We start from the raw sequence: 27488 nt of genomic DNA on the forward strand, positions 1-27488 counted from the left end.
ATATAAGTAGTTTTAGAAGAAGACTAACACAATTATTTTGTGAATATATTTGCTACAATATTTGAAATATTGATGGCACCTAATTTTTCAATAATATTTGTTGGTTAGAATCTCTATCAAAACATTTAGAACCGTCTATGCCTGTTTGAGACGACATATTGCCACTATACGGGTCATTCGATATTCAGCATTTGGTACATTTAATATTATCTACAAACACCTTTCTGGCGTACGAGCCTCATACACCTAACTTAAGATATGTAAAGATCAAGATACTTGTAAATTCGTGGTTCGAATTTGACAGTTAATGTGTCGTATTTATGGCTCCGCACATTATGCGGTAACTCTGGTTACGTAAAGTTGACCTTCGGCAATGGGGTTGGCAACTGTCGAAGATAGATGGCGCCAAAATAGCTTGCCCATTTTTCTATGAGATTTAGGGTTGGCATCCAGGGCATTAAAAAAAAACAAAAATTTGACACAATTCTAGGGATTGACAGGGCAAGCTATGATGGCGCCATCTGCTAAATACGTCGACCGGCCAACTCCATTCAAAATGTATGTTGTCAACGTCATACACTTCATGATTGTTAGACGTCACATCTCTACTCTTGGTTTATTTCACCCTGTATACGTACGTCAGATGTTAAGAGCCAACAGGAGCTGAGATTTAAATATTTTAGGTAAATATACCCGTCTCGCTAACGGAAGCGGCTCCTGAAACTAGTGCGATAAGGACAAGGCGAAAAATACTGCGTAAAAATCTCAAAAATCGAGGTTTCGTACTCGACTGTTTCCTCCTCCAAAACTTAACCAATCGTAAACAAATTTGGAAATCTAAATGATTATAAAATTATCTGTGTCGGACCGTTTTGCTTTTTTGGCTAATTGATATCAGTTTTGAATACCACGTCTCTAATCGCGGCATAGTCAATTAGGCCATTTTGGCCATTTTTGAAGGGCTCTAGCGCCTTATAAAACAAAAATATCAAAAAAAGCAAAACGGTCCGACACAGATATTGACAATATTAATCTGTGTTGAAAAAATCATTGTTCTAGCTTCAAAACCCACGGAGGAAACAGTCGAGTACGTTTGTATGGAGAAATGACCACTCCTGTTGGCTCTTAATTGTTAGGGCTCAAGCTGTAGTACAACTTAGTTTATGTGTGTGGCCACTTGTGAGGGTGGCTGCGTGGGTTGATCAGCGACCTTGGACCAGCTTGAGGTGAACTAGGAGAGATGACAGCTCCAGCTCCTCGGAGTAGCCGTTGGTCAGGATCACGCTTCGGTATCCGGTCCGTAGGCCCTGTAAGGTAGAGGCACATTTTTATTTGCTGTATGCGTAAATTGCAAAATAAAATTACTAAGCTTAGATGAAAGTTTTTTTTTATAAGTCGGTCCGGTTCGTTTTGAGGGTCAAATGTCTATAGGTACTAGCTAACCAGAACCGTGCAAATATTTCCATTTCTTCCTTTTTGTTTACATGCCTTAGGGTGGTATTACGCCCGTCCAATTTCTTGGTCCAATGTGTATTTGCGTCTGTCATTTTACTTAATCAGACAGTGATGCAATGACATTGAACCAAAATTTGACAGGTGGCATACCATCCTTAGGGAAGCGCATAGCGACATCTACCGTAAGAATGTTCTGTCTGCTTGATAAAAAGCAAACGTATCTGCTTTGATAAAAATTAGCTTAGGATAAGTGGACTAGCGGTGTTTTATTAAAACAGTCTTTGTATTTTCTAACCTCGGAAGGCCGACCATGCAAAATTCCCCTATTTTTTAATTTGAACCTTGTTGTATAGTCTAGGGTGACTTTAGTTTGTTTTAGAAAACAATGAAACAAAAGAAAGGCTAATGTAGTTTTTGAAAGGTACTCGTACTAATTAAACTGAAACAGAGTGTGCACTGGTAACAACCAGGGATGTAACGCATGTGGTTTTATCGGAACCGAAAGCGAAACCAGATGTTTTAAATTTAGTTTATCGGAACCAGAAACGGAATCGGAACCAAAAACGGAACCGGAACCAGAACCGGAGCCTGAGTCAGTACTATCAGTAGGTATACATTACACAACACAACACATACGAATAGGTACTTTAAATTCAAAAACACGGATAAACCAGAACATCTAATTACTGCAGCCCGTGGCAAGCGGGGCTATGAGCGAATATATGCTGCTCATGTCCCGCTGCCGCGCTAAGCATTGACATCCGATATAACTTCCGTTTCAAAAGTAACGGAACCGGAACAGAAACGGATGTGTAATACCAAACGGAAGTTCCGACTTAACGGAAACGGAGCTCCGTAGCATCCCTGGTAACAACATTGGAGATAAACCTTGAGGGGGTATGTGGCCTGCCCGATGAAGTTGGGGTCTCCGAACATGTCCTCGTCCTGCACCAGGAACCGGATGAGCGCCAGCTCGGGGTTGAACACCTCGAACTCGCATATGTCGTTCCATACCGGGTTGATGCCGTTGTCCGCTGCAAAACGATTATAACTAATTATCAGGGGTCGGACAAAAAGTGCGGATGACGTCAAACCACTTATAGGATGATTTCAAATAGTATTTTTGATTTTCATAAACAATTATCACTTATCATTTATCAACCTCTTTATTAAACGATATCGCCACTTGAAATTAGTAAGTACGTTTTTGACTGACACATTGTCAATCAGATGAACAATAAATTGACTTCGTTATTGTTTAGCTATTGTATCTTCACGATTATATTTAGCTAAAATTTAGCTAAAGGGTGAATCAACTTTTTCTTGTCACTCGTTGCCATGGTTACGTTCTCCTGGGTCACTCTTTAAACCAGATTTTTAAGCATTTAAATCCACCAAACACGCTTTTTTGTGATACTTATAAACCCTTTCCATTGAGGGTCGTCTACCAAACGTGTCAGAAGAAGGTGGTGTACAATGTCTTCTAACAAACTATGCTACTATTGTCTCTTGGCTGACCGGACAGAATAACAACAAGAAATAGTTGATCCACCCTAAAAGTATAATAACATCAAATTATCTTTTTTTATTTTTATTAATCTTACCTACTGTTCCCACTTTTGACTATTAAACCTATTTATCTGAGGATCCCACAGACTTGTTCTAAGTGTTCTAACTAATTTCAAATAATTACACCTTATGGTAACAAGTTTCGTGAAATTTATTTTATTCACTACATCACCCTACCACCTGTATTATTAATTCCATGGATTTATTTACGATTATTTTGTTACTTCATTAATACTACTTTGTTACTACATGTCCCACGGAAGTTTAAATACAAACTCAAACATCATCCTGTGTGCAAGATTACGTCATTTTTACGTCATCCGCACTTTTTGTCCGACCCCTGCTAATTATACTCTACTAGCGACCCGCCCCGGCTTCGCACGGGTTCACAAATTATACATAAACCATCCTCTATAATCACTCTATAAAAAAAACGCATTAAAATCAGTTGCGTAGTTTTAAAGATCTAAGCATACATAGGAACAGACAGACAGCGGGAACCGTTGTTTTATACTATGTGTGATGTTCTAGACATACTAATGGCCACCCCACACTAGCGTCTGTCGAGTGTCGCGGACTGAAATAGCGTCGCTGGGCAGCGGCAACGTTGCGTCGACCAGCAACAATGGAGGACTAGACGCTGACGGTCGGGAAACGCTAGTGTGGGGTCTCTCTTAACCTCCTCTTAGCCATATAACAAACAAAATGCAACATTTACCAGAGAAATTTTAACCTGCAGTGAAATAGAATCGATTTTGGTTCGGGTGAAAATTGGACGAAACAAAACAAATGCAACTCTATCCCGATTGTAAATGATTTAAATATCGAACTTAATAAGTACTATAGGTAGGACCGTGAGCCTTTACCAGCTTACTATAAGCATAGAGAAATATAATAAGACAAGAGTGCTCACTCCATATATCAGTTAGACTATTCATTTCAGTTGCTATGGTGGTAGTAGTTGGTATGCTGTTGAGATAAGACTTTCCGGTCGGTGCTACATATATTGTCAAGTAGCAGTACTGATAGTTCCGCTACTCGATGCTAGATGCTAATAGTCTTTTTGGTACTAAAACTGATGTATGGAGTGAGCACTCTATGTGTTTTTTTCTCTATGCTATAAGCTAATCGCTGGCGGGACCTCAATTTTGAGGGCACATATTCCAAGTGGACTAATAAAAAAAGTATGTGGCGATAAATAAGGCAAATACATAAAATACATACAGTAAAATTTTCAAATGAAAATAAACGTACAAATAAAACACATACCGACAGTCTTAGTAACAAGCTTGGTCCCTGAATCGTAATCAGCCCCAATGATCTCCACTTCCACGAAGGGACTAGCCGTGCCCCGCCCAGACTTGCACAGGTGCCGCGCCCCAATAACTCGGAGCATCACCGTCACAGGGGTCACTTTCCTCTCTATACTCTTTTTGTCGTAGGGATTGTAGCCTTCCTCGAACATGAACTGAGGCTTCAAAACGAATCCGCAACCGCCGTTTTCTTTAAACTTCCCCATGTTTAATTGCATTGGTTTATCGGCGGTCTGGTAGTTCAGCGCTACCATTTGAGAGCCGCAGTTCCAGAATTGAACCGGGCTGTAGTTTGAGGAGTCTATGCGTTGGCCTTTGGGGTAGATTCTGCTGAGTTGTATGGTGTGGTATTTGAGGAAGAAGTTGTTGTCCTGTTGGCACATGAGGCGCTCCGCTTTGGTCTCGGGGAAGGAGGACATCTCGTTGTAGATGAAGCCCTTGTTCCGGAGGCGGTCCTGGCTGAAGGCGACGGAGCGGCAGTAGACTATGAGGTCGGACATCTCGCGAGCTATGCGCCACGTGCGTTCCATTTTGCGGTGCTGAAGAGATCTTGCGCTTGCGCTACATAAAAAAAAATCAGTTATTGACACGCTATATCAATTACATCGAAACTTAAACTTGGTTCTACAAACTACCTACTACCTACTGTGTATAATTGCATGAATTCTATATAGTAATATAAATTGTATTTTTCTTATTTACTCGTAATGCATGTTATATATGTTTTGAAAAGATGTGTCCCGCCGAGTTTGTTGCCGGTCCCATATTGGGTTTCCCTCCTCCAATTGAGAGGGGATTTAAATCTTCTCGAGGCAGAGGTGTAGGGTTGGAGCCGGTGTAGCTTTATTTGTCAATAAGCGCATTTTAATATGCCTACATGAATAAACTATCTTGTATCTTTATCTTATCTTTGAACTAAGGTTTTATCCATTTTTAATAATTAAATCATTTAAAATTCCTATTTGCCTAACAAGATTTTACACGTTACAATTTGAATGATATAAATGGGCATTTTCACTAAACTGTGCACCTTTAACGGCCGGTTAGCAATTGTTACAAAACTGACGGTCAATGTCAGATCCCATACATTTTGTCAGGAATGTAACGGTTAGACGTTACTGAAACACGACTTAAGTCGCGCTTTAAGTGAAGTAAAAATGCTCAAATACCTGTGTGCAGCCTCCTTGATAGCTGATAGCCACTCGAGGGCGAGTTCGTTGTTAGGCGCTCGCATCTCGAACGGCGCGCACATGCTGGGGCTCTGTATCCAATTTCGTTCCGAAAAACTCATTGGTACGAGCCGGGGTTTGAACCCGCGACCTCCGGATTGAAAGTCGCACGCTCTTGCCGCTAGGCCACCAGCGCTTTTTTCATGATTAAATAATTTGAAATTCCTATTTTCCTAACAAGATTATACACGTTACAATTTGAATACCTGTGTGCAGCCTCCTTGATAGCTGAAAGCCACTCGAGGGCGAGTTCGTTGTTAGGCGCTCGCATCTCGAACGGCGCGCACATGCTGGGGCTCTGTATCCAATTTCGTTCCGAAAAACTCATTGGTACGAGCCGGGGTTTGAACCCGCGACCTCCGGATTGAAAGTCGCACGCTCTTGCCGCTAGGCCACCAGCGCTTTTTTCATGATTAAATAATTTGAAATTCCTATTTTCCTAACAAGATTATACACGTTACAATTTGAATACCTGTGTGCAGCCTCCTTGATAGCTGAAAGCCACTCGAGGGCTAGCTCGTTGTTAGGCGCTCGCATCTCGAACGGCGCGCACATGCTGGGGCTCTGTATCCAATTTCGTACATAAGTTCCGAAAAACTCATTGGTACGAGCCGGGGTTTGAACCCGCGACCTCCGGATTGAAAGTCGCACGCTCTTGCCGCTAGGCCACCAGCGCTTTTTTCATGATTAAATAATTTGAAATTCCTATTTTCCTAACAAGATTATACACGTTACAATTTGAATACCTGTGTGCAGCCTCCTTGATAGCTGAAAGCCACTCGAGGGCTAGTTCGTTGTTAGGCGCTCGCATCTCGAACGGCGCGCACATGCTGGGGCTCTGTATCCAATTTCGTACATAAGTTCCGAAAAACTCATTGGTACGAGCCGGGGTTTGAACCCGCGACCTCCGGATTGAAAGTCGCACGCTCTTGCCGCTAGGCCACCAGCGCTTTTTTCATGATTAAATAATTTAAAATTCCTATTTTCCTAACAAGATTATACACGTTACAATTTGAATACCTGTGTGCAGCCTCCTTGATAGCTGAAAGCCACTCGAGGGCTAGCTCGTTGTTAGGCGCTCGCATCTCGAACGGCGCGCACATGCTGGGGCTCTGTATCCGCACGAGCCAGCGCGGCGAACCGTCCTCTTCCCCCACGAACAGGTCCACGATGGCCCCGTTCACGTCCACCACGCCCTTCTGCCAGGAGCCGAGGGCGCTCGCGTCCGTTTCTAGGCAACTCTGAAAATATCACAGTAGATTAACGATTTTATATTTTTAGGTAGATAGATAGATAGATAGATAAATCATTTATTTGACAGCTGCAATGACACACAATATAAATTTACACACAATCGTCATAACAGAAGAAAAGGAAAAAAAAAAATTATTATTACACTAACAAAGAAAATAACATAGAAATGAGTAGGTACAAAAGTAAAATTTAATAAAAGTAGGTAGGTAGGTACAAACTGTGTGCGTTGCAGCAGGACAAAAGGGTCACGGCTCAGTGATACGCTTCGCTCTTTCGAGCAAAGCACTGATTTTCTGCCGGGACCCAGGTCACAACAAAGAATATATTTACGAAGAAGTATTTACGTACGTCGGAAACAATCGTACAGTGTAAGTGTATTTGTGCATGTCGTGTGATAATTTTTGATAAAATACTTAGATAATAGGTAAAAATTGGTAAAAATTGACCCGTGTGTACTGTGTGTAAGCCTCCTAGTTTTTAGGGTTCCGTACCTGTTCGGTGCAATGCACCTTTAACACGTTTTAAGCCTCGTGCGGCGCGTGCGCGCCCTGTCAGCAAAAGACGCGTTAACCAATAATTTGCATTAACCTAAGTTCAGTGTCGGCATCCGCGACATCCCTGATGACCCTGATGTCAACTCACAGCGATATCCGGCACTCTGGTCTCTATCTCCTGCACGTAGTTGGCGGGGAACCAGTGGTGCCGCTTGCCGCCGTAGTCGCCGCGCCACCAGCCCGCGTCGGGCTTGTCCACGTTGGTGATGATGGCGTGCTTGCAGAACGACAGCTCGTCGTCTTGACGGGCTCGGTAGTCGTACAACGCCTTTACGGTCACCTGGAGGTTGGCAATTAATGGAGTATACGAGTTGTCGTGTATGCATATTTAAATATCGCCAACCAAGAATATTGTTTAATGTTAATGATTTAATTGCAAATAAAGTTCTTGTTTTGCCTCCGATCATAGAGAAATATAGTAAGACAAGAGTGCTCACTCCATACATCAGTTCAGACTATTAATTTCAGTGTCTACATCTAGCATCGAGTAGCGGAACTATCAGTACTGCTACTTGACAATAGATGTAGCACCGACCGGAAAGTCTTATCTCAACAGCATAAGACTTTCCGGTCGGTGCTACATCTATTGTCAAGTAGCAGTACTGATAGTTCCGCTACTCGATGCTAGATGCTAATGGTCTTTTTGGTACTAAAACTGATGTATGGAGTGAGCAATCTATGTACTTTTTTCTCTATGCTCCGATCGAGTTCTTTCCGATCCGATCGACATTCTTTGTTACTAAAGTTTATTTCAAGCCATAGCGTAATGTTGGGTAAGCGAAAAATATTTAATTTTATTAAGTTTACTCAAGGTTCAGAAGAACGGAGACAAAAACTTTTAAGAGTGCGACTTGCCCTTATGTTTCTATTAAAATGCTTATCACTCTGGCCCAAAAACAATCACTCTCTTTTGGAAAATCACAATGTTACATCCCAATCCCTGTTAGTATTAAAATTAAATAGCATTCAACAAAAGGTGCAATTTGTATGTTTAATGGTGTCAATATTAATTCTTATAAAAATTATCTTCTAACTACGAACAACATGTATCTACCTCTACTACTAAACTACTATAGTAATTACAATTACCAACCAAGCCCACATTTAAAACCAATGGAGGGACACAATACAGACGCATGGCGGTAAAGCAAGCACATGAAAAGTAGACAAAGTTTTTACCGTAGGTCTTCGCCGTGTCTTGTCAAGTGTGGAATGAAATGTGATGTTAATAAAACTTCTTACCTTTTGCTTAACGTACACATTTATTTCGTGTGTTAAAATTTGTTTTGTTTAGCCTACATACCTACATATTAACCTCTCAGAGTAATGGCTAGCCATTAAAACATCATCTTGTACATTTAGCATAATCTATTATACCATTTATGAACTAAAGGTTACTGACGAATGATTGATTTTTCCCGTCCGTTTAGAACGTCAGTGATATATTATGCAAAATTCCTCGAATTAAGTGTCCACTCGTTTTAGGGCCATTCTCTCCCGTCCCGGACGAACCTGCATCTCCAACTCCAGGGAGTTGGGCGGAATGAATGCAACAAGCGATCGACAGCCGGGCGTCCCTGCACTACATTTACGTCTACATACAGTCTGTCAAACAACTTTGTCAGAAGAAACAAGCTTGAAATTCAAATTTTCGCACTTAAATTTTTTCAACTGCCGCTATTTTCTACAGACGGAAATGGCTTAACCGACTATTCTACGTCCCGCCCCGGACAGAACGAAAAATATCAAATCGCCAACTAAAGAATTCTATGCAGTACAATACTTCTATTCATGTACTACGACCAAACTCCTAAGATCATACTAAGGACGAGGCAGCAACTGTTTGGCAAGCTTAGAATTGAAGAATCCGGTTACCACGAGACGTAACGGTACAGATGTGCAAGTTGCGGAAAAGTTCCAAAAAGTTAGCTTGCAACATTCACAGTACTATAAAAAAAACCTATTTGACGTTTCGGAAAGTTTCAATCCCCATACTAAAATGTGAGAAATTTTTGAAACTTTCCTATGCGGATAATTTCGCAATTTTGGAAAGTTTCGGTCGGCACATCAGTACGTAACGGCGTATCTTCTGCTGTCAAATTTGCTGCTAGAACAACGTACACTCGACTTAGGGCCGGTTGCACCAAACCGTCTGTCTTCGTCACTATACTTTATTTCAATTTGCTAGTAGGAAACGTTTGACAGTTATCTATGAGATGACAGCTGCCGCCGACATATTTAACATTGAAAAGTATTTTTTAAATTTCTAGTGTCAATAGAAGTCACAGACCCCTAGCTAACGATACGAGCGACTCCGTGGTGACATTTACGAAAGTTGGTGCGATTACGTGATGTCAGATTTGGCATCACCATCTTAATAGTGACATTGATCAGTTCGTTGCTTGTGCGTGGTGCAACCCGCCCTTAGTATACCTTTGTCTAAATCTAAAACGGAGCTCAGAGTGTGATATCTAGGCTTGGAGCATAGCGGACTACCTAATGCTAAGCGAGCCTAGCTAAAAAATACTAGTCTCACTTTAGTCTTACCATAACCTTTGCCCGTTCACCTTTCATAAAATGTCACTGAGCACCTTATCTATAGAAGAGATTCATAAAATTTAACATTCCGGTTAGTAAAATTATTTATGTATTAGAGAAAATTGGTACCTTACGTACCTTGGACGTGAAAGAGGTGGGGTCCATATAGCCGGGGGTCCCATACACGGAACTGTCGTCGGGTTCCTAAACATATATCATTAGCATTACTAATAGTATAATACCGAGGTTATTCCGCAACAGCTGGCGAGGACAATTCACAAGAGCTGGCACGAATAGAATGAATGCGTGAATGAAAATATCCATGTGTGTATCACATTGATGAATAAAATGGCGGCTCTGAAGGTGTACCGATACAAGTGTCACTCATACAAAGAAAGTTTCGTTCATTCCATTCGTGAATCAACCTGTACATAATATACTCGTAGGTACGACTGGTTTTCATAAAATTTGGTATAGAAACTTGAGTTTTTAGGGTCAGCGCTATCATCAGCCCTGCCATGTTCAGACATATCGTCATTTATTTTTGGAAAAAACGCAGCACATACATGTAAAGCCCTTTATATATTAAATATTAAAGGCTTATTGACCGAAGGGTCAGCGAAGGTCTCCGTTTCAGCTTGCGTTCTATTTAAGATTTTAACATGTACATCAAGATTCCAGTGTCGATTCATAATAAGGCCGATTGCAAATGGCATCTCTAATAGCGCTTTATACAACAGATCTTTTGTCTGACAACGTAAATCAGCATTAAAATACTCACAGATATAATCTTCCTAACAATATCGTCACTTATCGGGTACCAGAGGCGTACTTTCTTGTACAGCGGGTGTATTTCGTAGTAGGAGACGAGCTCGACCAGGCTTTCGAACGTGACTGTACCTATGGCGTACAGGCGGCCTTCTTGCTTTATCCGGCAGTGCTTTATCTCTTTCTCTGTCCTGAAATAAATCACTACATAGTATAAAACAAAGTCGCTTCCCGCTGTCTGTCTGTCCCTATGTATGCTTAGATATTTAGAACTACCTACGCAACGGAATTTGTTGCGGTTTTTTTAAATAGATAGAGTGATTCAAGAGGAATGTTTATGTATAATTTGTTAACCCATGCGAGGCCGGGGCGGGTCGCTAGTATTTGATAATCACATAAGGACAATACTAACTATAAATCGGGCGACAACCATGTGTTCGATCTTTGTAAGCTCATTCAATCGTATACCGTATTTCACACAATAAAGAACAAGTGCGAATTGAGATTACAATGTTTTATACTTTTGTTATGTCCGTGTGGTTGTGCCTACGCCGAGGGTTCCGTAACATCGTTGTGTGAGTCAAAATATTGCAGTGAATTAGAAATATGTAGCAAATTTAGCTTTAGGGGTGTGCCGGGGCTGCACAGACAAGACATCCTCTAGACTGAGCATGTAACGCTACCCCCTCTGCCACAAATATACGGTAGTTTTACTCCATCTTCGAGTCAAAGTATCTTTGTGTGACGTCCGTGTCTTTGAACGGACCAATCACGGCACGGGACTCGCTCACCTCGTCCCCCGCACCCCAGTATTTTTGGCATCATCGGTTTCATGAAATAATTGCTCTAAACTCCGTCTAGAGGATTCCTAGTCTATGCGGGGGTGTCATAGTATAAAATGGTATAAGATACAACTAGTTGTGCTTTTCAAAACGCATCATTTTACAAATAATGCGGTTTCTATCCTCGTACCGCCCAATGTACATTAGGGTGTACACTCAGTTTCGATGGAATGTCAACCTTAATTAAAAAGAAAGTAGGTAGCATTTCATTTGTGTCGTAAAATTTTCGAACAAATGAAATTCAACCCAATTGAAAATACAACAAGATTCAAACTTCCATGGTTATAATTTTGTTTACACGAGGCTATATAGCGTGTAAAGTGTCATTCTATGGAACTTGCTAACTATGTAAACAAACTGCCATATTAAACACACACAACCCCTTTGTTGCCCATCCACTCCCACACCCACCGCTAAACAGCTGCCAGGCGCCCCGATTAATAAATAATGATAGTATGGCACACTAACTAGAAAGATTTCGTTGCTCTATATATGCAAACCTATTTTGGTACTTTTTCGCGAAATATTGTAAGTCACCTGGCACTACTTTTCCCCCAATTAAAACGCCTGGCATTTTTATATTTGAATTAAATACATAATTAGCTATTATTGTACACCAAAATCAGAGCTCTATAAATTACACACCTTCAATTGATTTTACAACCACTTTGTTGCCCATCCACTCCCACACCCACCGCTTAACAGCTGCCAGGCGCCCGGATTAATGAATAATGATAGTATGGCACACTAACTAGAAAGATTTAGTTGCTCTATATATTGCAAACCTATTTTGGTACTATTTCGCGAAATCTTGTAAGTCACCTGGCACTACTTTTCCCCCGATTAAAACGCCTGGCATTTTTATATTTGAATTAAATACATAATAAGCTATTATATCACACCAAAATCAGAGCTCTATAAATTGCACACCTTCGATTGATTTTACAACCCCTTTGTTGCCCAACCACTCCCGCACCCAGCGCTAGACAGCTGCCAGGCGCCCGGATTAATTAATAATGATAGTATGGCATAATAACTAGAGGGGTTTCGTTGCTCTATAAATTGCATACCTATTTACGTGGCTAGCTCTCCGGCTATTATCACAATAATCTGGATATTAAAATAAAATATGGAAATGACTGTTACAAAAATGGGTTCCCCTCATCTGGCATAATATTGTTTGTCAGAAATACATTTCGCATAACATGTATCGCAGAAACACTTTTAGTCGAATGATAATTTTGCACAATATTACTTGGCATTACTATTTACTACGCATACAATACATTTTGCAGCATATCATTAAGCAGAAGATTACCGTTGCCGACTTTCATTTAGCATAATTTTATGTACCATAACCATATATCCTGCAGCATACTTTTATTATAGCATAATGATTTTTTCTGCTAGCAGAAAAGCGGGTTAAGTTATTTAAGTAAGAACTGCGACCCCAACAAAATTGGACGTGTGCCAGAAAAGAAGGTTAGTTTATGTTAGAATTGCGTAGATTTTTTGTAGGAGGACAAAAACGAATGGCTGTCAGAAAAGTAGGTTAGGTTAGGTTAGAGCTGCGACCTCCTACAAAAACGAATTGCTGTCAGAAAAATAAGTTAGGTTAGGTTAGAGCTGCGACCTCCTACAAAAACGAACGGCTACCAGAAAAGTAAGATTAACTGCCATAAACATCACCTTTAATTAAACTTGATAGCTTTATGCCACCAAAATAGTATGCAATACATTTATCGGCGAAATCAATATTCGATTAAAATACTATTATGATCATCAACAGTATGCCAAAATATGGTTCTGGATTATAAAACTCTGCGAAGTGATTGTATGCTAAATGATACTATGCGAAAGGTAATTCTGCTAAACGACATTTCTGCCAAATAACATTATGCAATACAAATTTATGTCAAAAAACTTTCTGCAACACATTAGTAACTCTACAAAAATACAGGACCTGAAAGTTACAAAATTTTAGTTTTTTTTAAACTTCCAAAAACGATAAAAGTAAGGGTACCATTCGATTCCGTACATTTTATCCAAAAAAATATTGTATAGCAACTATATATATATAAACGCAATATTTCACCGACAAAAACGCTATTTTCTTGTTTTGTCCATACGACAAGATGGGCTCTCAGAGACCTTGACGTCACGTTCATTTATCGTTTTGTTAAGGGCATTTCGCGAGTGAAGTGTCGGCCTTTGACTCCCACTCGACAATGGGTCCCATATACATTTGATCCTAAAAACAAACCCGATCGATTGATACCATAAATGAAAATTATTTACTAGTGAACAAGCATGAATGTTTCTCTTATAGTGTCTACTAGCTGTAATTTATATTTACGATAAACCTATGCATGTGCTCAATGTCGCTTTGGAAGTGTCAAAAGTCGCATTGTTAAATCTTAGTGTAAGTTTGTATAGTATAAGTCTGTTTATTTAGTTCCGATCACAATGCTATCCTAAAACTATTGTCACACCTCCTAGTGGGAATTGTCTTAGGATGTAGGCTATATCTACCATTTTGTAATTTTCCCTGTAAATATTATTGGCCTGTATCTGTTTTTTTCCCCAATAAAGAAAATAAAATAAAAGTGATTTTTGTGTACATAGTTAGCAAGTTCCATAGAATGACACCTTAGTTATGTATATGCGGTAAAGGGTTAAGTAGATACCTAAGTTTAAGTTACCTATCAACTACCTAGCTTGCATATACATAAAGGAGCCTCGTCTGCCAACAAACCACTCTGTGGTTTGGCAGAAGAATATATGTAATTAGTTGTAAGCAAGATCTCTGAATAAACGTTTTATTTATTTTATTATTTATTTATATGAACGTACCGGAAGCTAATAGCGAACCCTCTGTCTTTCTCGCTTGGGCGCACGAGGAAGGCACCATCACAGTTGGCCTTCCTCAGTAACTCCTCGGCTTGCGCGCGGTTCAGGTGCGGGTGGAACCACTCCTTACCCTCATGCTTGTTGGGTTGGGGCACAGGCTCCTTCAGGGTGATCAGGAACTCCTGGGGACACAGGCGTTTATAGCTGGTCAAGCAGATCTTGTCAGTAAAAAAGGCGGCAAATTTGAAAAATGTAGGCGCGAAGGGATATCGTCCCATAGAAAATTTGAATTTCGCGCCTTTTTTTACTGACAAGATTTGCTTGACCAGCTATAGAAACCAAGATTTCGTGCTCATGATTTCATTTTCTTTATGCAGTTATTATGTATGTTAACATTATGTAGATACTGGCACGCAAGAAGTACTGGAATCCAGATCAGTAGTCTGTTCGGAAAGAGAAGAGTCGTGGAATGTATTGGGCCCCATACATTCCACGACTTTTTCTCTATCCGCACAGACATTTGGTGTAATGTTTACTACATCAAAAAATTGTCTCAGCATAAAGAGTGAGATAGCACGATATAATTCCTGGGTAAGCACGAAAAAAGTCCAAAATTGATGATAAGCTTGACAGTTGACACGTTTTAGTACTCTAAGACACTGATACTATTTTTAGAATGTCTGCTTGTTTAGATGTTTGAGAATTCGACCGTACAATATTCATTGTCCTTTATTATAAGGCAATTCTTATCTAGACATAACTTAAGTGAGTAGAAAGTAAAAATCGGTTTATTGAAAGCTACTTAAAAGGTATTAGGAACCTTCGTATTAGCATGTACTAATCTAGTATAGTTTTTAAAATGATCTGTTAATTTATTCTTGATATCCGCGAAAATTACTGTGTATAGTTTTCATAACAGTGGAATAGCAAATTCTGCTCAGACAATGTCGCAATGTGTGTGTCATAGTTAAAGTTATGCTTAATCTGTATATCATGTTCTTTGTCATATTGGTAAGCAATAAAAAATATTTGTATTGTATTGTCGCGGGCAAATGTTCAACTACTATGTGTAAGTATACGAACGCGAGTAGCAAAACGCGCAATAATTGCGCAAATTAAAACTAGACTCACCTGGCTCCTCAGCGGATGCTGCCTATAATGCGTGATCAGGCTGTACAAGCTGTCGAAGCAAATCGAATCAATCAGGTAATACTTCGTCAGCCCCCGCTCCTGTTTCAACTTTATCCGACAGTGGTTCGCCTTGCCTTGCCTCCAGAACGACAGGCAATAATCACCCACGAACGTCACGCTTTCTCTCACTAAAAATGTACCATCACCCAAGTGTGCATGGGCTCTTAGCAAGTCCTCTGCCTCTTGTCTATTCCCTGCCAGTTTCCCGTGGAACCAACACTCTCCGAAATGCAATTCGTTCTGAGGCACAGAGGCGTTGCTCTCCGTCTCCGATTCACCATCGCTTTCCGCGTCCGTCTCGACTTGTGTATTATAATTCTCCGTGTAATACAGCTTGTTCTCTGTTAGGAAGAAAGCATGTGGATGCCATTCGCGATCTACAGGGTCCTCTAGTAGTAAAATCCCGTTTTTGATAGTATTTCTCAAGTCTAACTCTTTGCCCTCCTCCTGTTTGATGGAGAAGGAGTTTTCCTCGGCGCCGTCGGGAAGTTTCTTGTGTTTTAAAATGACTTTGCGTCTCAGATCGTGAGGGGATGGGAGGCTGGTTTCATTTTTCTCGAAAGGTTGTATTAGGAGCATGTCCCCGAAGACATCTTTGAATGCGCCGGCCATTCTTCTTTGCTGTGGTAAAGAGCAGTTGTCTTCTATGGATAGTATGAGAGGGTAGTCTGAGGTGATGAAGGCATGTTCCTTGATGGTTCTCAGTACGTCCATGAAGCGTATCTTGGTGGTGAGCGTGTGTCCGTGGTAGATGAAGGGCGTGCCGTCGGGGCCGTCCCAGCAGTCGAGCTCGATGCACCGGCAGCCGGACCGCAGGCACCTTACGTAGGCCTCTAAAGAGGACTCGCTTGAGAACTGATCGCCGGTTAGGTACCTGGGAATTTTATTGTGAACTCAGAAAACTGGTGAGACGTTGCATTTTATCCAAAGTGGCAAAGTAATTTGATGCAAATTTAGTGTCGTTTCCTTATGTTGGCTGGTAAAATTGACTTTTATCCTTTTAACCGCCAGCAATTTTTGATCGAGCGTGCTCGTGTCGCCACCGACAGTAATTGTACCACGCAGAGTAAGGTTGGCATAGTTACGGGAGTTATAAATGTGCTGTAAAAACCAAATCAGATCTTTGTCTTATTTATCAGACTGTGGCGAAATGAGCTGGATATGTAATGTATGTCCGACTCTGGCGGTTAAAGAGTTAAATTAAGATTATGAATGATAAATATTTGATAACGTTCATTGGGATGTTTAATAACGTACGAATCATACCGATCAGTGTAATAACTAATAACGATTTATAGTTCGTTTTTTTTAGCATTAGAAATAAGGTAAACAATCTTGATGTGTCTTTTAATTGAAAAACACATTTTAAAAATAAGTTACGGCAAATATGTAACAATTATGAATCAAATACGATCATTTATATTATTCTGCTTTCATAAGTAATAGTTACTGATTTTTAAAAAGCGTTTTTCAATTAAAAGACATGTCAAGATCGCTTACCTTCTTTCAAGTTCTTTCTAATGCTAAAACAAACGAACTATAGGTTATGTCACCGATGCAATGAGTACCCATGATCTTGACATGATACAAAACTTACGTGTTGTGCGAGGAGGATATCCAATAGTGCGAGAGCGGGCGCGTCATCTCCTGCGTCACGTGGTCGTGGCGCGCGTCCCAGATGGAGTTGTGCTTTGAGAACAGCATCTCGATGAACTGTGGGTAAACATTATATTTCAGTTAACTTTAAAACACTTGGTGACTAAGGGCTCATTTAGACGGTGCGACAACTCGCATGCGAGTTTCATTACATTGCGTCATTTGATCGGTCGGCTGAATTGTTGTAACCTCAATGGTCCGCAATGTAACTATCGTATAAGAGTTCGCGCGCCGTCTAAATGAGCCCTAACGGAGATACTTTGCGGCAATTACATGCCAGCGTATAATATGACATTATTAATAAAACAGCAAAAGCCGCTTAAGATTCTGAAGGGGCCGCAATGAAAACACGTCTTGTGCGTCGTCCATAACTCAGGAACAAATATTTGTGATGAACACACAAATAAATGCTCTTACCAGGATTTGAACCCAAGACCTGCTTCTTAGGCAGCGTCACTACCGGATGGGCTATGAGCCCGTCAAAATATTATGCATAGAAAACATACCTACAGAGATACATTGATACAAATTTTGTTGCTCTAAAAAAGCCGGGCCCCGGCTTCCCACTGGTTAACAAATTATACATAAACCTTCCTCTTGAATCACTCTATGTATTAAAAATAAGTGTTCCGTGAAGAAAGTTTTGTACGGAACACTAAAATCCGCATCAAAATCCGTTGCGTAGTTTTAAAGATCTAAGCATACAGACAGACAGACAGCGGGAAGCGACTTTGTTTTATACTATGTAGTGATGTAGTAACTATCTGTGCCCTTGTGGTGTGACCTACGCCTTAACGTCCCAGCTCACACCCTTAGGTCTTAACCAGCAGAATCAACATTGAAAAGATCTAGACTAGAAACTATAATATTATAACATATTCTATTGTATTTGACATTGGAGATAACCTCTTCTGTCAATGCTGCAGTCGTGTGAAACAATAAAATTATAAAAAATAAAATAAAAAGATAAACGGAAATGCATTCATCGATGCGTTGCATGACCGATCATAATGAATAATGCATATGTTTCATTGAACAGATGATCTTGAGGCCACATACGGACTCTTATCTCGATTTAAGGCGCATTTACCTACGTCACAACGACTTACTTTACTGGAGTACGTTTTTACGGAAGCGCCCAGTTAATAACAATAACCATCTAAAAATGCAAGACACTGGTAAGAACTAATCAGTGGCGGCAGAATAATTAAGAGTAACTTGCGATTTATCATACTTCGATAAATGTAAACGAAGGCCCATAGTAGTCTCTTGGTGCACCTTCTGGAGTCTTCTAACCAGTAACCTAACAAACTCACTTCAATAAGAGTGACGGTCAAGTTAGAAACATCTGGAACTCGCAACAAACTCACAAACTTACCTCAATAAGTGTGAATGAGGGCTCATAGCAATATATCCCTCTGAGGATCCTTAAGATAGTCTCGTATAAACTGTGACACCCTCGCCTCGTCATCTCCCATGCGATCATGTTGTTCCACCAGTAGAAACATCTGGAACTCGCATAGCGTCGTACTCCAAAAACTCCCAAACTTACCTCAATAAGTGTGAATGAGGGCTCATAGCAATCCCTCTGAGGATCCTTGAGATAGTGTCGTATAAACTGTGACGCCCTCGCCTCGTCATCTCCCATGCGGTCCTGTTGTTCCACCAGTAGAAACATCTGGAACTCGCATAGTGTCGTACCCTAAAAAGTCCCAAACTTACCTCAATAAGTGTGAATGAGGGCTCATAGCAATCCCTCTGAGGATCCTTGAGATAGTCCCGTATAAACTGTGACGCCCTCGCCTCGGCATCTCCCATGCGGTCATGTTGTTCCACCAGTAGAAACATCTGGAACTCGCACAGCGTCGTACCCTAAAAAGTCACAGACTTACCTCAATAAGTGTGAATGAGGGCTCATAGCAATCCCTCTGAGGATCCTTGAGATAGTCCCGTATAAACTGTGACGCCCTCGCCTCGTCATCTCCCATGCGGTCATGTTGTTCCACCAGTAGAAACATCTGGAACTCGCACAGCGTCGTACCCTAAAAAGTCACAGACTTACCTCCATAAGTGTGAATGAGGGCTCATAGCAATCCCTCTGAGGATCCTTGAGATAGTCCCGTATAAACTGTGACGCCCTCGCCTCGTCATCTCCCATGCGGTCCTGTTGTTCCACCAGTAGAAACATCTGGAACTCGCATAGTGTCGTACCCTAAAAAGTCCCAAACTTACCTCAATAAGTGTGAATGAGGGCTCATAGCAATCCCTCTGAGGATCCTTGAGATAGTCCCGTATAAACTGTGACGCCCTCGCCTCGGCATCTCCCATGCGGTCATGTTGTTCCACCAGTAGAAACATCTGGAACTCGCACAGCGTCGTACCCTAAAAAGTCACAGACTTACCTCAATAAGTGTGAATGAGGGCTCATAGCAATCCCTCTGAGGATCCTTGAGATAGTCCCGTATAAACTGTGACGCCCTCGCCTCGTCATCTCCCATGCGGTCATGTTGTTCCACCAGTAGAAACATCTGGAACTCGCACAGCGTCGTACCCTAAAAAGTCACAGACTTACCTCCATAAGTGTGAATGAGGGCTCATAGCAATCCCTCTGAGGATCCTTGAGATAGTCCCGTATAAACTGTGACGCCCTCGCCTCGTCATCTCCCATGCGGTCATGTTGTTCCACCAGTAGAAACTTCTGGAACTCTCGTAGCGTTATCGTTGTCCCGTTGGCGCAGTACAGCGAGTACTTGTCGAAGACGTCGTGGACGTTCTGAAAAAAATACACAGTACAAAGTTTTGCTTTTTAACGGTGGCGAATTGAGTCTTGCTAATTATTGTTGTTGTGTGGTGTATGTGGGGCTTACGTTATACTTACGTTCTCATCGAATATCAGCTTGTGATACAGTGTAGAGAAGTCATCGAAGCTGATCTCGCCTCTTTTGTTTGTGTCCACCTCCTGTAATCATGTCGTAAACTTCAGTTATTTAAAAAAATCTTCATAGAATCGCTATCATCAGTGTATCGAAGCAGTCACAAATATCTAAACACGCCTGTATTGTCAAAGGTACGAGTGTGTGTTCAGATATTTTTGAGCATATCGGCCGCTCCGATGTTACTGATGGCGACTGTACAACATCTCAAACATAAGCAAAGACCGTGCAGTCAATTTTGAGAACCCTTGCTGCTAAAACCTTGTTGAGAATGTAAGTTAGACCAAGTGGAAGAAGGGTTGATTTATTTATAGTCTAATCCTAGACTTTCAAATGTAAACAAATCAAATCACGTGACCCGGTCTTTCGGCCTAATACTTTCTGACTAATGGCGTTCCTTTATAATCGTTTGTTTTTATCCGTCATTTTGAGTTTTATTTTATTTAGTTATTTACACAGAAGTTTTTGTTAAGAACAAAGCTCTACGAAACTATATATATTATTTATGTTTGTTAGAAATTTGTGTTTGTCAGATAGGGACAGAATTTAACAAACGTTTGCTAAGTTTTATGAATACGTAGGTAAATGTAATCCATTTTGGATAGAAAAAATTATGCAACCCGTAAAGATTAAAAACTAGGCTATAATTTACCTGGAATATATCTCTCAGCTTGCTCGTCGATATCTTGCAGTTGATCTTCGGCAGGAAAGCCTTCACCTCTTTCAGAGATATTCTAGAAATATGTGCTCACATTAATAAATCATCACATTAACATTACATACACAAGCAACCTTAAAAGTGTTGTCAAAGCATGTCGCATTGCGTAGCTGCAAATCACAGACAATCCAACCTCTAGACATAGCATAGTCGCGCTACCCCCTCTGCCACACATAGGGTAGCGTTACTCCATCTTCGAGTCAATCCCGTGCCGTGATTGGTCCGTGTCTTTGAACGGTCCAATCACGGCACGGGATTCGCTCACCTCGTCCCCCCGCACCCCCGTATTTTTGGCAGCATCGGTGTCATGAAAGAATTGGCCTAAGCTCAGTCTAGAGGTTGGATTGTCAGTGCTGCAAATATTTAAACAACATACCGTTTAGCACCATTTGTGCTGTCGCACGCGACTCTATATGCCAAGCCGGGCTTCAAGTACAGTTATTATATTTACAGTTTAGAGAACGAACTAAGCGAACTTTTCACCGATTTGAATTGAACAAGGGCACAGGATAAATAATAGTACAGAAGATTCACTCTCTAACAAAACGCGTCTATTACAACAGATATGACCGCTAGGTGGCGCAAGCGCGAGCAGGCGTCCGTTCCGTAGTGGTGCGCGGCAACTACTATGGCTAGACACCAAAATTAGTGTGGGCCGCATGTACTTGTAGGTACTTGTAGCAACGCGACGAAATCGCGGAGTGAGCCACGCCTGACAAAGGGAGGAAGTGTCATATGTAGTGTTGTGAATAACGCTCATTTCGAGGCTTAAGAGCCAACAGGAGCTAAGATTGAAATATTTTAGGTAAATATACCCGTCTCGCTAACGGAAGCGGCTCCTAAAACTAGTGCGATAAGGACAAGGCGAAAAATCCTGCGTAAAAATATCAAAAATCGAGGTTTCGTACTCGAGTGTTTCCTCCTCCAAAACTTAACCAATCGTAACCAAATTTGGAAATCTAAATGATTATGACATTAACTGTGTCGGACCGTTTTGCTTTTTTGACTAATTTATGTCAGTTTTGAATAGCACGCCTCTCATTGCGGCATAGTCAATTAGGCCATTTTTGAAGGGCTCTAGCGCCTTAAAAAACAAAAATATCGAAAAAAGCAAAACGGTCCGACACAGATATTGACAATATTAATCTGTGTTGAAAAAATCATTGCTCTAGCTTCAAAACCCACGGAGGAAACTGTCGAGTACGTTTGTATGGAGAAATGACCACTCCTGTTGGCTCTTAAAGACTCGAACCCTTAAGACTCTCGTGGCTTAACGCCTCAAGGCGGCAAAGACGATTTCTTGCATCCATACGCGTAAAGTAAATGAGTACAATTCTCAAATATAGTCGAGTCTTCAAGACTTACGACTCTTGAGGGCTCGAATCTTTAAGCCTGAAAATAAGCGTTATTTACAACACTGATTATATGCGAATAAAATTACAAAAGCAAATTGCATGTCTTCACTTATTTATAGTGAGTACCAATGTTGACTTATTTATTTCTACCTACTGACCTACAGACTATTGTAACTAGCCGAACTGTCACACTTCCTCGTGATTCGGCAAGGGGTTCTATTTCATATGCGTTTTTATGGCAGTAATAGAAATACTTTGGAAACATTTTAACTGTTAAGGTTCATACTCGTAAGATACAGGCGAAACACTCTAAAGATAAAAAACGCTAAGAAAATCTCGTTTCTTGCGAAGTTTTCATACAAAAGTCAAGGCCGCATGAGCTTTAAGTACATTATCTTTAATGTAATTCGCGCGGCAGCAGGGTGCACAGATCACATAATACTAGATGAAACATATAAGCCGCATGCCACTTCACTACACGTTGGCGCCTTTTTAGTATGGTGGTCTTCACTTGGATGCGGATTTGCACGCCGCATCCGCATCAATCGTTTCGAAATGCGGAGTCTGTGTAAAGAAGCCAATGGCAGGGTGCAATGAGTAGTCAGAGCGCAGACAATGCATCATACAAGCGGATATTGAGCGTTACAGAGATTGTATGACAGTGAATAACAATCTCGATGCAGTTGAGCCCTAAGGTCCGTGTCAGCTAACTTTGCACCGATTTGAACAGAACAAAATGACGAGCCGTCATTATAAACCTCATAGTGTCATAGAAATTTGACATTAACAATGACATTGCTACACATTGTCATTGCTATTGCCATGCAGAGTTAACTTAGTCCGACACTATCTCCGTCATGGCTAAAGTGGAAAGCCAAGATTTTATTGTTATACTATTCGCTCCGTGCAAAGCACCTGGTAGGGGAGGCCGAAACGATCGCAGCGCTTGATGTGGCCAATACTGACAAGTTTGGTAACTTTGTTTCTGTCAGTTCCCATACTTCTCAGTTATTTTAGCTTTATAATCACACTTACGATAAAAATGGGTCACGATAGCTATTGTGTGGTAAACTGCAATAATACTGGACGAAACAGTAATATTAAATTTTATATATTTTCAACGCCGAGTTAGATATTAGCCTTTTATATCATATAGTACTATTCCAGGCTTAACAACGTAATGGCTAAACATTTTATCTAGTCTATGTCAACCCAGAGTTTTTCTTGTATGTTAATAAAATAGTATGGCTAAGATGTAATTATTTTTGAAAAGATGTGTCCCGCCGAGTTTGTTGCCGGTCCCATAATGGGATACCCTCCTCCAATTGAGGGGGGATTTAAATCTTCTCGGGGCAGAGGTGTAGGGTTGGAGCCGGTCTACCTAGCTTTATTTGACGTTCATAAGCGCATTGTAATTATGCCTACTTGAATAAACTATCTTTTATCTTATCTTATCTTATCTTTACAGTGTACCAACATTAAGTGAATGTAATATTAGTTATTGAAAGTCCGTCAAAAGCACACTTTTGGCATGTAGGGTTATCTGTCGTCTGTCACAAGTGTCACAACAGACATTGTGCCTAAAGCGGGAGAACATAAATGTTTAACACAAAATATGTTGATTAAAACCAAAACCTGTGAAAAAGGTCAATGTTTTTATAATTGCAAGCATCGTACGTATCCCCAGGATGAGGATCACTAAGTAAGTCATCAAAACATAGCGAAACATACATATTTTCATTGAATTTGTAACAAAACAACAACGAAGAAAATTGACCGAAAAAAATAAAATACACAGATAATTCTTACTGTTTTCACTAAAGCAAAAACCAAGTGTATTTAACATGAAATAGAAATAGATTCCGCACATTGTTAAGTACATTATAGTAAATATTTTTAAGGAATAATCTTTATTTTGTTGCGCTCGTTATTTGACAGCGCCGACCACGTTGCGAACGCTAGGCGGCGCTGCCATCGTGCACGGTCTCAATATGATAAAGGCTAATGTATCTACATTGCTTTAAGCATGTTACTCTGCATAGTTAATTTGGTTCCTGATTGTATAACCATTATAATGAAGAAGATATAAGTGTAAGGCCTGAGTGGACGCTCGGAGCTGCACGCCCAACTCGAGCGTCCACTCAGGCCTTACACTAAGAAAGAATAATTTGACATATTTTTAATAAGGTAAGACCAGTATATAAAATATTTGGTTGGGAAAGACCGTTCGCTCAGACACAGGCAGAAAGAAAAAAAGGTTTGCTTCTTCTGCTCAACATACTATTAGTAAGTAGAGTATGAGTACAAATACAAGAGTTAGAAGCAATCAAAGAGCTTGTTGACTGTCTTACCTGATACACGGTCTTCCCCACATTGACCTTATGTATTTACCAACCAGCACAGTAACACTTACTTTTCATGTGAGTTCTCTATGGCGTAGAACTCTTTCCGAAGCCACCTTTCAATCTGCAGTGGGTACGGGGCATTAATTGCTTCATCCACCAGGAACCTGACTCCTTTCACCCAAGCCTCGCAGTCCTTGTCCGTTTGCGCTGAAACATATTATGCAGTTTATTTCAAATGCACAAGCGCAGCTGCCGAGGTATAAATTTGCAAGCAAATCACAACAAAGCTTTACCACTGCATGAAAACATTCCGGGCTATATTTATCTGTATGCTAGTTGCCACTGTAGGTGGCTAATCAAAAGAAGACCTTAATGTTATAGCAGTAAGATTTGTGCCTTTAGTGTTTCATAAATAACACAAATCAACCATGGCAATGGCTTAGGGCAAAATTGATTCACATTCCTATTAAATTTTAAAATAGATTCATTGACTTGTGTAACCTGGAACTTTGTTTATTATGCAGTCTTGGGCTAGAGTAATATTGAACAGATGTCATACAAAAATAATATTCTTAGATAAAAAAAAAATCTGAACAGTAGAAATAATGGTTTTTGGTAGGCCAGGCTTTGATGGCAATGATCAATTAATTAAAATAATGCTTTAGCGATAATATAATAATAATAGATTAACTAATAGTAAATTGTGTAGGTATAAAGTCTATTTATTCTTTCCGTAGACTAAAATCACAACCACAAATGTCAAACGTACAAATAATGTGGCCAGCTTAAAACAAACAGTGATGATCTTTGATTTCGGTTTGTGAATAACCGATAAATATTAAATTAATTGTAGATTCAAAATAAACAAAAAATGAAATCGAAATGGTTCTTTTATAAAACAGGTCACGAAAAGTAGAAAGTAAGGTTCTCATTTAAATAAAACTTAGTATACGTAGAGAAATAGGATGAGTAACTTGTTGCATTATGAGCTATATGATATGTAGCTTAGATGTGACTGTTAATCTTACAATAAAATCGCTTTAAAATATTAGAAATATTGTGTATAGACCTGGATACAAAATTTCTATACCTATAAGTTAATACCTCAAAGTGATGGCATTTTTACCTACGCTATTTCATATTTTAATACCTCTCCTAGTGTCCCCTTTTAGCACGTCACGGGTTATCCATTCATTGTGTTACAGACACTTCATCAACAAATATAAGTACCTCCCAATAGTTTATTTTCGGTTAGTACCGGTTGTAGCACACATAAGACGTAAAAAACTAGCAACACATGAAATGTCATTTTAGTCTAGAATAAGAATAAATAGACTTTAGCTACAGAAATCCTATTGATATCATGTATTTCTATAACATCATAAATTGTCTTCATAATAAATAATAATTTGAGCCTATATACGTCCCACTGCTGGGCACAGGCCTCTTCTCATGCGACGCTCCTCTCAGAGGCTTGGGCTATATTTGCTTTATTTATGTATTATCCTACAAGTAACCCAAAAAACATAGGGCTAATGTGAAAACTTAAACACTCTGCGTAGGCACCCAGCAGTGAGTTGTACCTACAGGATGCCCAAAAATATGTGGACAATATTTTTGGGCATCCCACTGGTGTTTGTGTATCATAGCTAAAGGAGAGTATTTTGAAGACAATTTGTTTTGTTTTAGTTAAATGACTGTATCTATCCGTAATTCTAAGCAATGAGTCATGATTCCAAAATACGTAACATTAAATTATGAGTTCGTATCGTTATTTACCATAAAAATTATCACAATTATTTCTAGGTAAGTTTAGTTATAGTGGTATTTTTTATATAAGTAGTCACAATTTTGTTATACTTACAATTAATGTAACTAGTATACCTATTTATCATCTTTTCGATAAAGAATAGGCGCTAAAAAAAACAGAAGAGTCTTACCAGCAAATGAGGCAGATCGTAACTTAAACTCAGTGCCATAATATATCGTAAAGCACTTGGAGCTCTCGAGACGCTTCGTGTCCTCGGGCCAGCGCTCGAAGTCCTTCGAAGACTTGCCCACTCTGACCTCCTTGATGTCCCGGATGTCGAGGGCGCCCTCATAAGCGTGCCTTTGCTGGGTCCCACTCGACGAACGATACCAGATCACCTGGTGCGTCTCTCGCCTCACCGACAGCGTCCGCTGGTCCGGCCTCTTCCGCGGATAAAACAGCAGCACCGTAGACCCCCGTTCTATATACGATATGAGCTGATCGGCCTCGTGAATGAGCCTGTCGCCGCCGCCGTTATAACACACGGAACTCATCGCGATTTATTTGCTCACGCGGCCCGCTTATACTTTTTCAACCACATGGAATATATTAATTATAAACTGAGGATCAACTTTAATTGTTTCATAAAAAACTTTCAGTTCAACCTAAAGTTTATAAAGCAAATTGAATTAATAAAATCTGTACTGTGCAGCATTCCGCTGTTGTTTGTTTGACACTTCTGTTCTGACCGACTGAGGCGTTTTTCCATTTCCTCTACGCCAATTCAGTTTTTTTTAAACAATTATGGTCTGGATGCGAGATCTTTAAGCCAGTGTAACAAAGAAGTACAGTGAAACCTGGATAAGTGAGATCTCAAGGGACGAGCAGATTTGTCTCACTTAAAGAGGTATTCCACTTATCCAGGCTCTCAGTTAGCCAGGTACAAATAAATTTCTGTCTCATTTACAGAGGGTCCCACTAATAGAGGTGAGAATAGAGGATATATTTCAGTTATAGAGGTGGTTAATAAGGTATTTTGTAATTATCTTTAAAAATAAATAAGGTAAAATAATCCTTGTCCTTAATAATTTTTAAGTCTGTTTAAATATTTCTTTGAATTTATTTTGAATGATTCTCCAAAGGATATATTTTTCAATTAAATTTGATA

General features: G+C 40.2%; 1 protein-coding gene across 1 annotated transcript; it reads right to left on the bottom strand.

The window, feature by feature from the left end:
• Nucleotides 1–1136: 1136 nt before the first annotated feature.
• Nucleotides 1137–27047, bottom strand: LOC134660937 (1-phosphatidylinositol 4,5-bisphosphate phosphodiesterase gamma-1). The gene is made up of 15 exons (XM_063516823.1): nt 26511–27047; nt 24639–24777; nt 20805–20886; nt 20098–20178; nt 19792–19992; nt 17161–17276; nt 15504–16437; nt 14376–14554; nt 10694–10871; nt 10051–10116; nt 7463–7654; nt 6587–6807; nt 4294–4898; nt 2344–2489; nt 1137–1307 (listed from the first exon to the last, which is right to left on the bottom strand). Exons 1-15 carry the CDS (start codon nt 26872–26874, stop codon nt 1203–1205), a joined length of 3609 nt encoding a protein of 1202 aa, XP_063372893.1. The 5' UTR covers nt 26875–27047; the 3' UTR covers nt 1137–1202.
• Between the last annotated feature and the right edge of the window lie 441 nt (nt 27048–27488).

This window comes from Cydia amplana, chromosome Z (genome assembly GCF_948474715.1).
Source record: "Cydia amplana chromosome Z, ilCydAmpl1.1, whole genome shotgun sequence".
In the NCBI taxonomy this organism is placed as follows: Eukaryota; Metazoa; Arthropoda; class Insecta; order Lepidoptera; family Tortricidae; genus Cydia; species Cydia amplana.

Coding starts and splice junctions, on each gene's coding strand:
- LOC134660937 (XM_063516823.1), bottom strand. CDS start 26,874: ATGAGTTCCGTGTGTTATAACGGCGGCGGCGACAGGCTCATTCACGAG. Junction 20,179..20,804: donor AGCTGAGAGATATATTCCAG/GTAAATTATAGC, acceptor ACATGATTACAG/GAGGTGGACACAAACAAAAG. Junction 14,555..15,503: donor AGCATCCGCTGAGGAGCCAG/GTGAGTCTAGTT, acceptor CTGTGTCCCCAG/GAGTTCCTGATCACCCTGAA.